At 31.0% G+C, this 17633-nt stretch overlaps 2 protein-coding genes across 2 annotated transcripts; both read left to right on the top strand.

The window, feature by feature from the left end:
- Positions 1 to 1414: 1414 nt before the first annotated feature.
- LOC125853853 (putative lipid-transfer protein DIR1) lies at positions 1415 to 2003 on the top strand. The gene has a single exon (XM_049533605.1). It carries the CDS (start codon positions 1477 to 1479, stop codon positions 1786 to 1788), a length of 312 nt encoding a protein of 103 aa, XP_049389562.1. The 5' UTR covers positions 1415 to 1476; the 3' UTR covers positions 1789 to 2003.
- Positions 2004 to 9776: 7773 nt separating this feature from the next.
- LOC125853834 (vesicle-associated membrane protein 724) lies at positions 9777 to 15051 on the top strand. The gene is made up of 5 exons (XM_049533583.1): positions 9777 to 10204; positions 12401 to 12542; positions 12621 to 12741; positions 14639 to 14701; positions 14786 to 15051. The coding sequence occupies exons 1-5, from the start codon at positions 10015 to 10017 to the stop codon at positions 14933 to 14935; spliced, it is 666 nt and encodes a 221-aa protein (XP_049389540.1). The 5' UTR covers positions 9777 to 10014; the 3' UTR covers positions 14936 to 15051.
- The last annotated feature ends 2582 nt before the right edge of the window (positions 15052 to 17633 follow it).

Raw genomic sequence — 17633 nt, 5'->3', positions numbered from 1 at the left:
TCAATTGTAATGCCATAGGTCCCAACACAATACAACCCGTGAAGTCTGAATTTGATTTGAAAAATGACAAACTTTTATGCTCACGGGCTTCTAATTCATGGTTCTCCTCATTCCACCCCTACCTACCTTTTCCCTTTTTATCTCACTCTCTTTAATTCAATGTTTTGTGCAAAAAGAACTAGCCTCAAAACACTAGAACATGGAACAACAAACAATAACATAATTGAAATTGAGGTGTATAATTTAGAGATATAATATATTTTATGTAGTGAACGTCATTATTCATTATCGGTAGATGCTTGAGAACATGGAACAACAAACAATAACATAATCCTGTAATTTCTTTGGTGAGGTTTGAAGAGGATAGATATAAACAGAGATAGACTGAAAAGTTATTTTCGATAGACCCCAGCTTGAATAAAGTATTTTCAAACATATTGAAAAAGAGAATACAAAAAGGAGAGCAGCAGCAACAACAGAATAATGTTAGGTGATGAACTATACGATTTACCAAAAGAAATAGTAGTAATGATAACTTTAAAATGTGATAATCGAAGAACAAAAGGACATAGACGATAATCAAAATTGAAGAATAAGAAACTATGAGAATATTACTAATACTATTGGTCAGAAAGAAGATCAAAGTGCGACCACCAAGACTATATCTCGCAAGAATGCGAGACACCGCTCAACTACCAATTAACCTTCTACCCTAATCCACGATATCCAAACCCTCGTGTCGGTCATGTCCTCGGTAAGCTCAATATGTGTCATGTCTAATCACCTCCCTATAGTATTTCTTCGGTCTACCTCTACCTCTCTTGATGCCTGCCATTGTCAACTTCTCACACCTACTCATGACTAGGGCATGTATTTACACTTCTCCTCTTCACATGCCCAAACCATTTCAACCTCGTTTTCCCCATTCCGTCCACCAAGGAGGGCACTCCTACCTTGTCTCAGATATCTTCATTCCTAATTTTATCCCTCATAGTACGCCCACACATCCACCTCATCATCTTCATCTCCGCAATTTTCATCTTTTGAGCATGAAAATTATTAATTGACAATACTCCACCTCATATAACATAGTCATTCTAACCATCACTCTATAAAACTTACTTTCTTATCAATCTTGAGAACATACGCTAAAGAAATTTTCAAAATTTGAATTAAAAATGTCTAATAAAAATACTTTATCATGTGTTTAAATATTCAATTAAAATAAATTATAATTTGAGTATCTAAATAAAATTTACCAGCATATTTATGGAGTTATATATATGGTAAGCTTATATATATATATATAATGACATGGAAAAAAGTAAGAATTCATATATAGTACTACTCTAACGTGAGCTATTATTGTCGTTTTATGTTTTTGGGCCCCCACAAGCTATCAAAATCTCTTTGGGTCCTCAGCTTATAAATTCAACAATTTAACTTGCAAACTCCACATACACTTTACTTGTAAACATGCCTATGAAAGGAAGCAAAGTGGGAGTTTTGGGTATGGTAGTTCTAGGACTACTACTTATAGTAGAATTTACAAGTGGATTGAGCATTTGTAAGATGAATGACGATGGTTTGACATCATGTAAGCCATCAGTAACACAGCCAAATCCAGTGGAGCCATCTGCTTCTTGCTGTGAAGCCTTGTCAGCTGCAGACTTGCAGTGCTTGTGTTCTTATAGGAATTCATTCGTATTGCCCTCTCTTGGAATTGATCCTGAACTTGCATTGGCTCTTCCTACTAAATGCAATCTCACTTCTCCTCCTAATTGTTAGGAAAAATTAAATAGAGGTCTTCCATTTAATTTCTTCCCTAGTACTACACCCCTAGCTAGCTTCTTAATTAAACTACTTTAATTTTGTTGTTGTAATTCAATTTATGTTTCATTTTGAGACCTCTATCCATTGAGTGTGAAGAACTCGTTTGTTTTCGTTAAGATTAATACGTTTGAATTTGTATGATTAAGATGTCGTCTCTGTGAACATTGAATGATTAGGACCGTTTGTTTTTCAATATTTCAATGTGCATAGTTTATTTATTTCTAAATATACTAATTCAAATAAAAAAGTAATTGAATATTTTAAAAAAAAATTATTTGATAAAAAAATGTAATATTGATGTTCGGTAGGGATGGGTGGAGATGATTTGTAGTGGTGTGGTAATGGTTGATGTTAGTGGCTAGTAATATAGTGGCGATGATAGTTATAATGGTAGAGATGGTTGGTATTGTAGTGACTAGTGTGATGATGGTGATTGATGGTAATGACGGTGGTGGTTATGATAGTGAAGTTGATTGATGTTAGTAGTTAATAATATTGCTGATGGTGGCTGAAAATATGAGGTAGATGATGATGTATTGATGATAGTTGACAGCAGTGCTAGTTGTGATGGAGCCTGAAGATGATTGGTAGTAGGGATTGCCTGCACTTGAGTTGTGATCAAAATAGCACGGAATCATGAGGAGTCTAATAATTGCAAATCTTGAACGATCATAAATTTGAGAGGTAAGATAAATATAGTGAAAGAAGCATAATCTTTTATATGCTTTAGTCAATTGACTTAAGTATGAAAACATTTTAATATAACTAAAAAATATTTTAAAGAATAAATTTTTCTCTAAAACAAATTCACTGAACAATTATATTGTGATTGCTACTGTGTTATGTATTAGAAAAAAAGATCATTTATTTATAAAAGTCCAAAACTTCTCTTCAAAGAAAATGATAGATATAGAAGAGTTCCTTTTCACCAATATATAAAACCTAAAGGAATTAAGCTCGAATGTTTATGCGAAATTAGACATACGTACTTCTAAGTTTGATCGGATATATTATCATCACTAATTGCCTTAACGATTTCTTACAAAATCCTTATGAAATTTTGTATATTTTCACAATAACTACACCCTTTTTATCTATGAAAACTCTTTCAATGTTTTTGTGGTGTCTTTTAATAACCTCGAGTCATCTCTTTTATAGGACAAATAATATATCATACTAATTTTATAATTAAATTTTATTAATTGAATTAGTTACAAATTATATAAAGATAACTACATTATAGTGTAGTTCATAAAGTTACATTGCATACTTTAGCTAAAGTTTTCAATGCTTATTTAAACTGACCCAGTTTCATGTATTATTAACAATAGATTCTTATTAAGTTGTCTTTCACTACCCACTTCAAAGACATCTTATTTTTGCTAGCTACCTTCTACGATGAAAAATAGAATATACCCAATTTTCATTTCTTTATTTTATAAAGAGTACTTCTTACAAAATTCATAGTAAAACGACAAGCACCATACCAACAAACAATTTCGGATTTCAATTTTCTGGAGTAAAGAATTATGGAAATACTAGGTTGCGGAGTCTCTCTAAGTCATCTTACAACTTGTCTGTCTCATAATTGAAATGAATGATTTCATACGTATGTATATGTATATATAACTGAATGATTGATAATGATTCATGATTTTGGAGAAATTTACATTGATTTATCTTCATTATTGGGAGCTACTATGAAGCACTATTGATATTTCTTTGAAGCAAACCATTGTTGAAACTCGAAGCTTCAAAGTTTGAAAATAAGCTTCGTTTGAGTGGGTATTGTTGTGAAAGATTGATTACGTATTGAGGAGCCTAAACATGAAATTTTGGATGATTTGACATAGTTTTTGAGATGTTTTTTATCTTAGATTCAAGAAAGACGATGAAGTTTGTTTTTTGTATAATATTATATATATATTATTATATATGAGTGTATAATTTTTTATAATATTTTATATTGGGTATATTTGGTGTATAGTATTGTATATCAAGGTTTTAAATATTTTAAATAAATATATATGAAGGCTTGCATATTTTATATTGTTTTAAATAAATATATATATGAAGGCTTGCATATTTTATATTGTGTTTTGGGCTAAAGATTTGTAATGTAATTTTTGGGCTATACTTTTACAATGTAAGTTAGTTAATTGAATTTAAATTACAAGGTTTGTTCAGAGTAAAAGGAATGGTCATATATCTATATATAGTTGAGTAATTGCTAATGGCCCATACTTTTGAAAAAAATATACATATTAAATCATGTTTTACCTCTGTTATTAAAGTTACTATGAAATACTATTGACATTTTGTTGAAGCAATAGACAATTATTGTTGAAGCTTGAAGCTTCAAAATATGAAAAATGAATTTATGCAAATAAGCTCCGTTTTAAGTGAGATTGCTGCAAAAGATTAGTTCCATATTGAAGAGCCTAAATATAAATTTTTGGGTGATTTGATGTAGGGTTTGAGTTGCTTTTAGATGAATATGATGCTTGAATTTAAGGAAGAAAACGAAATTCATTTTTTATATAACAGTGTAAATATTGTGTGTTGGGTGTATAATATTGAATATCAAGTTTTTAAATATTTTTGTAAAAAATAAAATATGAAAAGTTTGTATATTATTGTATACCAGATGTATATTATTGTATATCAAATTGTGTTCTAGGCTATATTTTTACAATGTATTTAGGTAATTGTCTATTTTTGAAAGTTTATTTATATCATGCCAATTTTGATGAGAGAAGAATAAATTTTACTTTTCAATTGAATATATATATATATATATATACATACGCGGCTCCCAAATATTATTTGGGAGGGGGAGAGGGGTAAATTAACTTGTGCTTCATTGGTTGAATTATTAAAAAAAATGTCTAACACCCAATCTTAAAAGGTCGGTTTTCTAGAAAAATCAATTGAAATCAGCCTTATAGGTTAATGCGCTTATTTATGTGAAATTTCAATCTTCTAACACTCGATCAGGATAATATTAAAAATAGTTACATCCTGATATAGATATTTAATTTTTAATATTTTAAAATACTTTTTGAATCAAATACTTATCTGATCAGGTCATTTTTTAAAAACATTATGTATTATCATTTTTATTAAAAATTGACCTCGTAAATATATTATTTTGAACTTTTGAAACAATTTATAAGAATTAATCGGCTATAAAAGGTCGATAATATTGATTTTCTTTAAAAAAGAAATTGAACTCATAAGGTATATTCATATATGCTGTTTCCTTTTGGTTGAAAAACCTATCCATGTAATCACGTTGTATATGTATTGTCTCCATTTGTTTGAAGTAAAAGAGAAATGTCATAAAGTTACCATTGAAGTGTCTCGAATTTTCAAAAGGATTAACTTTGTAACTATTTTATTACCCCACTAAATAATTTTGAACATATATTATTATATCATTTTTCGATCAGCCCCAAATTTTAAAAAGCAAGTGTGTTCACACACCAATCATTATATGAGATGTGTTAATTTAATTAAAAATGTAATTTTTTTTCATTTTAAGTTTATTCTTTATCTTTTTTCTTCTTTATTTCTCTCTCTCTTTTTGACTTATTTTAATTTTGATATAATCTTAAATTTCACTCCATCTTCCAGCTCCCACTGTCAAGTGATTCATCCCCCATTTTCTTTCTTTTTCTTCACTTCCCACCCTCACCCCACCCCACGTCAAGTTGAACTTCATTCCCATTTTCTTTTCTTTTTCTTCTTCTTCTTCTTCTCCGGTAATTTTTTTTTTTTTATAGAATTCATACTATTTTTTAGACTTTATTGAATTATTGATAACAAAATTAATTATTTTTTTGAAGGTATCATCAACTACTCCTTTTCATATAACTTCAAAATTAGAAATGATAATTTTAAAAGAATCAATGAATTCCCTGAAAATTGAAAGAACTTACTTGAAATCGGATGAAAATAACTATATGATACTTCCTAATCATCTTGAAATCTAATGGGTTTATCAAATTCTTCGAAATATAAGAAAAAATTTAGATAAAGTTTTAAAATTAATGAGAGTAAAAATAATAATAATAAAACAAGGAAGGTGAAGTTGTGGTAAAAATGGTGACATTGGAAGTGAAAAGTTTCAATGAAGATGTCAATGAATTTTTGAAAAAGAAAGAAGAAAGAAAGAGAAAAAAGAAAAAGACAAAAAGTTAAAATAATAAGAAAAATAAAAAAATATATTTTATAATAAAATACTTGTAAAAATAAAATTATATTAGTTATTTTAGGGTGCTCACTCTCTTTGAGAGAGCGCACACTACTCTCTATGTGAGGTGGACGAAAAATGCTATAATAATATATGTTCAAAATTGTTTATTGGGGTAATAAGACGGTTGCAAAGTTAAAGTATCTTTTTGAAAATTCGAAATAACTTCAGTGGTGACTTTATGTCTTTTCTCAACGTAAAACTATGATAAGTTCATAATGTATGACTTTGTATATCATTGACAAACGTAATTTATTTTGGATAATCAAAATACCATAGAAAAAACAATGAAAGAGAAAGAGAAGGAGGGTGGACATCATAATCATTTCAATTGCATCATCTCGTCCCCAATTTTTGATAACTAATAATATACTCTTTTAGGGCATGCCAAGTTCAATAAATAAAGTGAATAAAAATGGAGATGCTGTTTTGTTAATTTAACTTTCCTCTAAGCCTTATTTTGTTATCATTTTAATAAAATCAGACAGAGAAAAGATCAGTACTTAATAATTACTCCATAAAGAGCAGTACAGCACCCTGATTTTTTCTTTTCTAGGTTATTTTATTGAGCAACTTTCACATATAGCAAACACAAAATTCATATTTGTATGTTATAACAAAGTTTGCATAATTGCGTTCCATAACAAACATAAATATGTATATTTCACTATACATATACTAAAAAAAACAGTTGTGCAATCTGTTTTGGTATACATATACAAAAAGATCAATTGTATAAAGTGAGAGAGACGAGTGAACGAGCGAGATCTGGGAGAGGGGAGAGAGGGGAACGGAAATATATGTATATATACAATTTTCACGCATTTTATTCATTTGCGTTTGTGTATAAAGTGAGAGATGCGAGTGAGAGAGTGAGATCTGGGAGAGTGGTGAGCGAGATCTGGGAGAGGGGAGAGAGGGGAACGAAAATATATGTAAATATACAATTTTCTCTCGCTTTATATAAACACAAACACATTTTATACAATTTGCATTTTTTATATAAAGTGAGAGAAGCGAGTGGGAGAGCGAGATCTGGGAGAGTGGCGAGCGAGATCTGGGAGAGGGGAGAGAGGGGAACGAAAATACATGTATATATACAATTTTCTCTCGTTTTATACAAACACAACGCACTTTATACACTTGCGTTTGTATAAAAAACGAGAGAGGCGAGGGAGAGAACGGGAGTGGCGAGCGAGATTCACCAGGAGAGAGGTGAAATAACAACAGTTTGCTATAGGGTACAATTAAATCAAACTATATTTATAGCATTTAATTTGAATTAATAATTTGCTATTATATACAATTTTCCCTATTTTATTTTAAAGTAATGATGACATACTTTTTTAAAAACAAATTATTTAATATACAAATAACGTGTAATTGGATAGAGTTGAATGGATATAAGTGACTTTTATGGCGTGTCCCCGCTACTTTGAATGAACGAATAATTATTAGTTGAATTTTTCTCAATTATATTTGGAAAAATATATATTGTTTTTTTTCCTTTTCTTTTGATTTGTTCCTCTTTTTCTCTTTTTTTAAAAAAAATGTATATTATATGCACGGTAAAATCTACAAAAATTCAATAACTAATTTTGTTAATCACAAAGTCACAATTTTATATTCACGTAAAGATTGTGAGTTATTTTACATTTAAGGACACTATCAACTTGATAAGCGACTCTTAAAAATATATATACAATATTAATCAAGAATCCATAAACAATTAAATAATCTGAATATAAATTTATTGGTAGAACTATTCTATGTATCTCAGAAGTGAAATTTAACTCCACATTTTCTTGTCCCAGCCCAAGCCATTTTCTAGAAAAGAAAACGAAAATAACTTTGTTTTAAGTTATATTTAGTTTTTAAAAAAATTTTGTATTATATTAATACCGTCATACAAATGAAAAAGGGAAAAATTAATCGAAGCAATTACTTGGAAAAAGTACCTAATGTTGCTAATTCTACATTCTTATATTTCATCTCTCCCAATTTATTTAAAACTTTAGTCAACACAAAGAAAAAGTAACACATTCTTTTATTTGATAAAATATTTAAAGATACTATCAATATTGTATTCATATTGCATTCCACTTATTTGACAAAAAAATTATAAAGGTGTCTCTTTATTTAAAAATTCATTTATCTTAAGAATGGTTTGGGAATATTGCATTTTTTCATATTTCTTAAATTTCATGTCCAATCAAACTATATCATATAAATTGAGGTGGAGAAATTAAATAATTACATAACATAAAGAAATTATGTAATTTTATAGCATATATGTATCTATGTATGTAAAATTCCTAGCCTCCATTGCCCACTTCAATCTCACATGTTCGATCGTCAGTGTGCTGCTTCAATGGAGATCGTCATACATACATGATAAAATATACTGTACATTTTACATATCCTTCATATACAGTTGTCCTCTGAGGGCATCTCCAACCCAAACATCAAATTTTACATCAAATTTGATGTCAAAACTATTTTTGGTGTAATCAATTCCAATCTACTGCACCAAATTTTACACCAAAAAGGAATATTTTTATCTCTCTTCATTATTATATTACTCCCTCCATCCTATTTTATATGTCATTCCTTTCTATAAATAGCTGGACCACGATACTTGTTATTTATAAAATTTATGCATAAATTACCATAGTTTGCCTATCATACCCTTGATAGAATAATTAATTAATCTTGTCATTTGTTAATAAAGTTGACTTAAAAAAACATTAAATAAGGGTAGAAGGGTAAAGTTACATCCTTTCTTAATGCGAGTGCAAAGTAAAATGATGACATATAAAATGGGATGGAGGGAGTATTATTTCTTATTTCATAAAACAAATTCTTTCTAAAACATTCACCATATATAATTCATGGTGAATGCCAATTACTACTTTGTTGAATGTTTATTATTTTCGGTTATTTTTAAGTACATTGTATTAATTGTTTAAAAATTTATATGTTTGCATTTTTAATTTTTGTGAAGGTTAATTGTAGTTATATCCACTTATAATTTATAGTAAAATTAACATAAATTTAATTTTAAAAAAAAGTCATATATAGAAAAATTAATTTATAAAAAAGCTAAATTTTATATCTAAAATTAATATTATAAAAATATTACATAAAAAATAATTAAATATACAAGAGATTTACTTAAAACATACAATTTATATAATGTTTAATTAAAAGTTTGTATAATGAAATAATATTAAAATATTTAAAAAGTGAATTGCAACATAAGTACAATATATTCCTAAATTATCGCCAAGTTTAGGTGTGTTCTTAACGTTTCTTTCAACTTTTTTTAATTAAGAATCCCATGTGTCATTCTCCTACAAAAGATTAAGATCACTTGTTACGTCATGTGATAAATTGGTTATATCTTAATTTAATTAATTAAGAAAATGAATATTTTTAAAATTATCAATAATATACCTTTAATTTTTCTTTAAATTTAAAGATGTTTTCATAATTTATCTCGATTAATTATGTTGAACTTGTTGTTCACAAAGTAGTAGGTAAATTAAGATACCAATTCATGCCGCCTAAGGTAACCTTTGTCTCCCAAAGCCAAATGTAAATATACCTTTCTTCTTTCCCTCAAACCCAATTTAGTTCTAGAATATCTTTGAAATATATATTAAGTTAAATATTTTTCTCCTCTTTGAAAGAAATTGGTTAAATACAAAGAAAGTCCATTTTCTTGATCTATTCAAACTACAACGGCGCCGTTGCTCTTCTTTATATTTATGTCTACACAAAAAGAAAACAAGTACCTTAATCACAAAGCAATAAAGGAGCATTAATAACTCAGAAATTAAGAAAAGCTCCGGCCAACTTCCCGGTAATACTCCGCCGCCGTGCATCTCGGACTTTAGTTCAATTGGGTTACTGAATTTAACGAAATGGGTCAAGAATCTTTCATATACAGTTTTGTAGCTCGTGGTACTATGGTACTAGCTGAATACACAGAGTTCACCGGAAATTTCCCGGCGATTGCAGCTCAGTGTTTGCAGAAATTGCCCTCTTCAAACAATAAGTTCACTTATAATTGTGATCATCATACTTTTAACTTCCTTGTTCAAGATGGTTATGGTAAATTTTCCTTCTTATCTTTTTTACGTTGTTTATGCACTTCTGTTGGTTTGTTTTAGTTGGATTTGAAATGGGTATTGATGGATCTTGAGTTGTAGAGGAAAAGGTGGAGTCTTTATTGGTGTAGAATTGTGCTGTTGAAAGATTGCTGCTAAGAAAAAAGGGGCAACTTATGTGAACATGATACTTATTTTTTATGTTGAAAGATTGCTGGGAAGAAAGGGTGGGTACTGTGCTTAGGATAATTTGATCTTTGGTTAAGGGGTAAAACAGAAAATTAGCGCCATAAATTTTGAAGTTGAAACTTGAAATACGAAAATTTGAGTTTTTGAAGTTGTGACGTTTGAAATTTGAAGTTGTGTTTGGAGTTTTGATCAAAATCTATGGCCAAACGCAAGCTAAATTGACAAGCTTAACAATGATATCATTCATGATCTGACAACTTGAAAATATCAAAATCTGATCAAATTTCATGGCCAAAGAAGATAAATTTTCAAAATCTACTCTCAAAAGCTATGACCAAACGCTAGCTAAATTGACTAGCTTAACAATGATATCTTAGGGAGATTTTGAAATGTTCAATGCTTGCAGCCACAATCACATATGAGTAAGAGGGTTGTGGTATGTTGACGATAGTGTAAAAGTAACCAAATTACAAGAGAGGAGTTAGTACAGAGAATACATATAGCTGGGATTGAGGTGATATTGATAGATACTCTTCATCCTTACTAAGGCATCACCTTCGCCAATCGTGTTTCAAGTTTGAATTTTCCATCACTTATCTGCATTTATTTTTGTGATGAGCAATGTTCCTGTAAGTGTAAAACTGAGAATTTGGTTTAGTTCTTGAAAAGTTAGTAGTATAAGCTGAATGCAATAGATATAGGATGTGAAATGTCTATGTGGGATCAGTTGAGATTCGTCTTTCAGCAAATGGAATTGTCAGAGAATTAGCTGATGGGAAGCGGGAGAATTTGGTAGATGTTCTGTCCTTTTGTTTATTGCATTGTCAATATTTTCTACACATATCAAAGAGAAAAAAAAGAGATTTTAGTGGTTTATTGAATAGTCAAATTCTCTCTACATAGAAAAAGAAATCCAAATTCTAACGAAATACTAGAAAAGAGGATGTGTTTCCAAATTGATTGATTACACACACTCCATCCTAAATGAAGTGTAGTTTTTTACTTCTCATTTACAAATAAATACTGACAGGAGGTAGAGTTGTGAACCTATGCTATAATTGTAGCTTTAAAATGATTAAGGCAGAACTTGGCTTTCTAATCTTAGTGGAAGTTCTAGACGGCGCTAACCGTCAAGATTCTGTACTCTGTAGGTTGAGGAGGCTGAGTGAGATGGAAAGGAGCTAATAGACAGTCAAATATAGGGATATAAATTGTCTTTGGAGGATATTTCCACTTTCTTGGGTCATATTGTAGTTTAGATTGAGTGGATAATTGACGGTCTTACTAGTTCATGGCTCTATATATACCTCTGGTGCGGACGGCTGCCCCTGGCTGCTCTACTATCTAAAAAGGAATAACGTTGAGAAAGTCAAGTTCGATCTCAAAGAATCTTTAGGCTGCCAAAGTGCCTAGGCAAATAATATACTCCCTCTGTCCCAAAAAGATTGTCTTAGTTACTATTTGAATAGTCAAAGAGTATTTTCTTTGACCATAATTTTTTCAAATACTTTCTAAATATTTTGAATTGTTAAATATCTTGACTTATAGTACTTTTTATGTAGTTTCTAAATATGTAAATTTTGTTTCAAAAATTGAAGATTGTTCGAATTCACACCAAACATTAGTTAGTCTGTCCATCATATTCCGAATCAAGACAATCTTTTTGGGACAGTGGGAGTACTTTTTTTTATAAGGTATCTCTGCTGATGATTTCAAAGAGCCTTTTCCTTTTGAATTGCTAAATGATGTCATTAGCTATATGGTCTAGTGATCCTATCAAAAATAGATATATGCTCTAGCGTCGAGAGTCAAAAAGCTATATTGTCTGGTGTTTCCTAGTAAATCTGTTTGAGCTTGCTATCGTTTGATACTTGCAGGGAAGTGATTAATCACCTTTTGCTGCTTTGTTGACCACCTTTCACTTATGTTCGTCCTACTGTCTTATACTATAGGTTGATGCAACAGCTGAACCTTGTGCAAGTCTGATCTAATGCTTGTTATTTTTTTGCAGCTTATTGTGTAGTTTCCAAAGAATCTGTGGGGAAGCAGATTTCAATTGCATTTTTGGAACGTGTGAGAGCTGATTTTAATAAAAGATATGGTGGTGGTAAAGCAGATACTGCTGTGGCTAAAAGTCTTAATAAAGAGTTCGGGTATGTATTCTCATATTCTACTGCAGGTGTATTCTATTACACAGAAGTATAACAGGTAAAATATGTCAAACTTTTCAGACCTATCATGAAAGAACACATGCAGTATATAATTGACCACGCTGACGAGATTGAGAAACTACTAAAAGTTAAAGCCCAAGTGTCTGAAGTCAAAAGTATTATGTTGGAGAATATAGACAAGGTATGCCAAGTAAACTGGAGAAAGATGCTTTGCATATGATATTATCTTCTGCAATATGGTTCACTTGTTTCTTCATGATACATATTGTCCTCTGACATCCTTTTTTATTTTTTTTTGGTTTTTGTTTTTGAGATGGATGAATTTTGCCTAGTATATCCAGATAAAAGTAATTTATTCTTCCTCTTTGTACAGCTACATGAACGTCTTATTGCGTGATGGATCTGTAGTTAAAGATGAACGTTTGTTAATTTCGCCCACAAATGTGGGGCGAATATATTTGGACCTGATAGCTTATTAGAAAACATAATCTTGAACCTTACATGGTACCTAATTAAATCTTTTTATTCTTCCGACACTACCCTGTCCCTTCTGAAAATCATTTGTGGATACCATAGACAGTTCCAAAATAATTTTAAAAGTTCCATAGGTAAAATAAAAATTGGCCTTATACAACAACAACAACAACATACCCAGTGAAATCCCACTAAGTTTGGGGGGGAGGGAGGGACTCTGGGGAGGGTAGAGTGTGTGCAGTACCATTACCTTGTGGAGGTAGAGAGGGAAAAAAGGCGTTATGAAGAAGAAAAAAGGTAGTAACATTTTGCTTTCAGAGAATTGAGTTCGCATCTCAATTTGAGCTTAAAATTCATGAACTTCACCTAATTTAGGTGCCTCTTCCTGGTCAACAATACATCTTTTGTCTATATTATGGAATTTATCTTATCTCCTATTTTTATTTGCATTTGCTTAAGATCTTCCTTTTTGACTAACAGATCTTTGTTCAGAAACAATTACATCTTAAGTCATGTAGTTGGTATGGACCGTTCATGTCATACTAGATACTTGTCATCACATTTGATCTTTGTTCTTTTTTTGACAGGTTAATAATAGATGTAATCTTTTTGGATTTAGCATCTGGTTATCATAGTATCCCATGTTCCTTAATGAATCCCAAAATCCTGTCAAAATTATGAATCTGTACCTTTTCGGTTGAGAAGCATCTAATCTTTGATGAACCCTGTTGTTTGCCAGCCTCTTTAAGTTTCAATGTACTGTCAAGGAGAAGTGTCTTGACATGTGATTGAGTTGTGGTTGTTTGATGAGGTAATAACCATGTGATTCTCTCTGATTGTGGTTGCACGATGCATCCAATGAGATGGACAAATTAAGTAAAACAAAAAAAAGAAAAAGAGAAAAGTATCTGCAGGCACTAATCTATTATGTGATGCATCAATAATTTCTGTCATATTAAGTCGGTTCTCTCATGGATTTGCTCAGTCTCTGACCTCACTTTGTGTTCCATGAGATTTCAGCTATTCAACCTATGAAGTGTGTTAACAGTAACTTGAACAAAGATGAATGACTGCTTATAATGCCAATAATTGTAACATTAATATTTCAGAAGAGAAAGTTCCAAATTTCTTTCAGTATATGCATGAAAAATAGACTTTCCACCTAGTTTGGAGGACATCTCAGACAATTTTTATTTATTAAGCTGAAGCTCCAGATTTACAAAAATAGACCTACAGAAACTAGGATATCCAAGTTACAGCTAGCAAGGATGCCAACTCCCTTTAATAGCTTAGCATTATTGTACCATGGTAGATTGACTAGTTACGTACTTGTAAATGCTTCTTGAATCCAGAATCGATTAATTAGGGTTGTTGACCTGCCTGATTCTGGTATTCAGGCATACTTAATATATCTGATGCGATGATGCAATGTGCTTTTGTTGCAATCTGCAAGTCAGATGTTAACTTTGACATGAGTGTCAGTGTAATGGGATTGTAAACTTCAGCAATAACTTTAGGCTTTTATAAGCATTTATGCGGTTCGAAAAAGCAACAACTCAAGCTATTTAAACTTCTATTCATTTGACTTAATTTAAACATGCCAGGCCATTGAAAGAGGGGAAAACTTGACTATACTATCTGGCAAGACTGAGAACCTGCGTGATTCGGTAAGTTTGGTTGATGATTTTCTTATAATAGCAAGTGTTAATAGCATCTGTAAAATGTTTCAAACCTTGTATGTTTGCTTTCAGGCCCTTGAGTTCAAGACAAAGGGGACTCAAATACGGCGGAAGATGTGGTATCAGAATATGAAAATAAAGTTGGTTGTGTTTGGCATCATCCTGTTTTTGGTTCTTATAATCTGGCTTTCAATTTGCCGTGGCTTCAATTGCACAAACTAGCATATCAATGCGAACAGTTGGGACTAAATTCATACAAATGTAGACTAACAGGATCCAAACAGGCACATCTGTGGAGGAATTTGCCATGAAGAAAGTAAAGCATCTATAAGCCCTTTAGTTTCAGAAACGTTTTAGAAAGACAGAAAAAAAACATTCTTTTTTCCTGTGTTTATAGATTCTTAGAGCAGTGTGAATGTCTTTTTATTAGTGTGTTTGTTTTCGGGGAGGGGTCGGCGGGGGGGAGGGCTGCAGGCAGTGGTTATAAGCTTAAAATTCTGTATTCTGTGCTGTGTATATTGTAGACATGCTAGATATCTATAATTGGTAGAAGAATTTTGATTCAGTGAAAATATCTGTGATTCATACCTTTGTTGGAAATGTCAATGGGCACTGGCTTTCTCTCTTTCTTCTTATTTGTTGCTTCATCTTTTGAGTGAAGTTGAGGAAATGCAGAGCTGATTAGCAAAATAGAATACCTACAAGCTCCCACCTTATTTGCTCCCTTGGTGACTCCAACCTACAATGTCAGGGTTGAAGGTGGGATTACTTACTATATGAGCAATTCTCTCTTATCAACGAGTCCTTTGTCTTCTTATGTGGTCATAGATAATTATCATTTTATGAGTTAATTTTAGAAGTTAATTCGGGTCCAATATTTATTTTCTTAACATAGTATTATCGTTAAACTCATTTTAATTCTTGATTAATTCAATAATGCATTCTCATGTTATATTATTCACTCCTTCGATACACAGTTTTTTCGATATAGGGTATCAATTACTTTTCCATATTGGTTGAGGGAGGGGTTGTTTGTCACCTTAATATGATTTCAGATAATTTATTTCTCACCACCTGAACTATCTTGTTATTGTTATATCTTGAGTAAGTATTTCGATAGACATGTAAAATATTTTTCATTGTTATGGATATTGTTATATAACTTAAATTTCTTTAATTTACAAAAATAAGAGGGGTGGCCGGTGGGGGTGGAGAATACAAAGACTAGATAGTTTGTGAAATTACATGGTGCAACCAAGTCCATTCCTGTTGGAGTTCAAAGTTATACAGGAAAATTCAAAGGTTATGCAAATATAACTTTTGAAAATTATTTCTTCGGATAATGTTGGGCTCAGATCTAATCGTTGTGGAGTGCCGTAAGTGCAGCACAAACTTAGCCAAGTTAGCGAGTGTGGGAACAAGAATTCAAGCATTCACCCATCTTTTTACTGTTGTCAATGAACCTCTTCCATGTTCGATTCTACTCTATGTTAGAACCTCGCTCCTGACTATTCAAATTCACGGCTTATTCATAATCAAGGCTCTAACCACCTAATCAAGGAGTGAAATTCTCTGNGTATAACTTAAATTTCTTTAATTTACAAAAATAAGAGGGGTGGCCGGTGGGGGTGGAGAATACAAAGACTAGATAGTTTGTGAAATTACATGGTGCAACCAAGTCCATTCCTGTTGGAGTTCAAAGTTATACAGGAAAATTCAAAGGTTATGCAAATATAACTTTTGAAAATTATTTCTTCGGATAATGTTGGGCTCAGATCTAATCGTTGTGGAGTGCTGTAAGTGCAGCACAAACTTAGCCAAGTTAGCGAGTGTGGTAACAAGAATTCAAGCATTCACCCATCTTTTTACTGTTGTCAATGAATCTCTTCCATGTTTGATTCTACTCTATGTTAGAACCTCGCTCCTGACTATTCAAATTTACGGCTTATTCATAATCAAGGCTCTAACCGCCTAATCAAGGAGTGGAATTCTGTGCTCCCCTCGGAAAACTCCATTGCTTTGACCATCCTCAATGCCCTGAGGATGCTTTGAGTCTTCAAAGACGGGGGATCATTTTTTTTCTTTTTTGTTTCGCATTTCTCATCAAAGGAGCATATCTGCTTAACCTTTTAAAAAACATTAGATTGTTGCCAAATATTTGCAAAAATGTTAAAAAAAAATTAGCTTGTACTCTTAACGTTTTATCATAAGATTTTCAATTGTTCAAAGAGGATGTTTAGACTGTCCTTAAAAGGTCCATAAGTTGTAAGACAAACAATACTACTAAAAGAAATAGGAATTAACGACAAATAAATTTTGTAACTAAACAACAAAATTTGTCACTAATCCTATTTAGCGATGGATTATCGAAAGAATATATGCTTGTGAATAATTTATTGACAACTTAAATAGATGAGTCTTTTTTTAAAGTTCGAAGGCGTATTTTAGCCTTTTCTCTATGTTAAATAATCTTTTTCATGGCTAAAAGGTCATTATTGCTGCAACAAAATTTAACACGTGACAAAAATTAATAATTAGCTACAAAATGTTAATTTAGTGAAAATTTTATGACTATATCATTTAACTATTGAGCAAATTTTTGTGACTTGAAGCAAATATATTCATTTAGCCACCCTAATTTATTTCAGACTAAAGGATTACTTTTTTTTGATAAAGGTAACATGACCAAAGCTATAAATTGTAACTAAAGGATTACTATTACTACAATAAATTGTAACTCATGGAAAATCTTAATAATTAGCTATAAAATTTTATTATGGCAAAAAAATATGTGGTTATATCATTTAACTATTATCACAATTTTTATTTTTTTAATAATTTGAAGTAATTTTTTTTTATTTAGCTACAATATTTTGGTTCAAATATATAGTTTATTGTGGCTAAAATGTCACTATTGTTA

Source organism: Solanum stenotomum, chromosome 1 (assembly GCF_019186545.1).
Source record: "Solanum stenotomum isolate F172 chromosome 1, ASM1918654v1, whole genome shotgun sequence".
In the NCBI taxonomy this organism is placed as follows: domain Eukaryota; kingdom Viridiplantae; phylum Streptophyta; class Magnoliopsida; order Solanales; family Solanaceae; genus Solanum; species Solanum stenotomum.
This window is presented reverse-complemented; position numbering and strand designations above follow the sequence as displayed.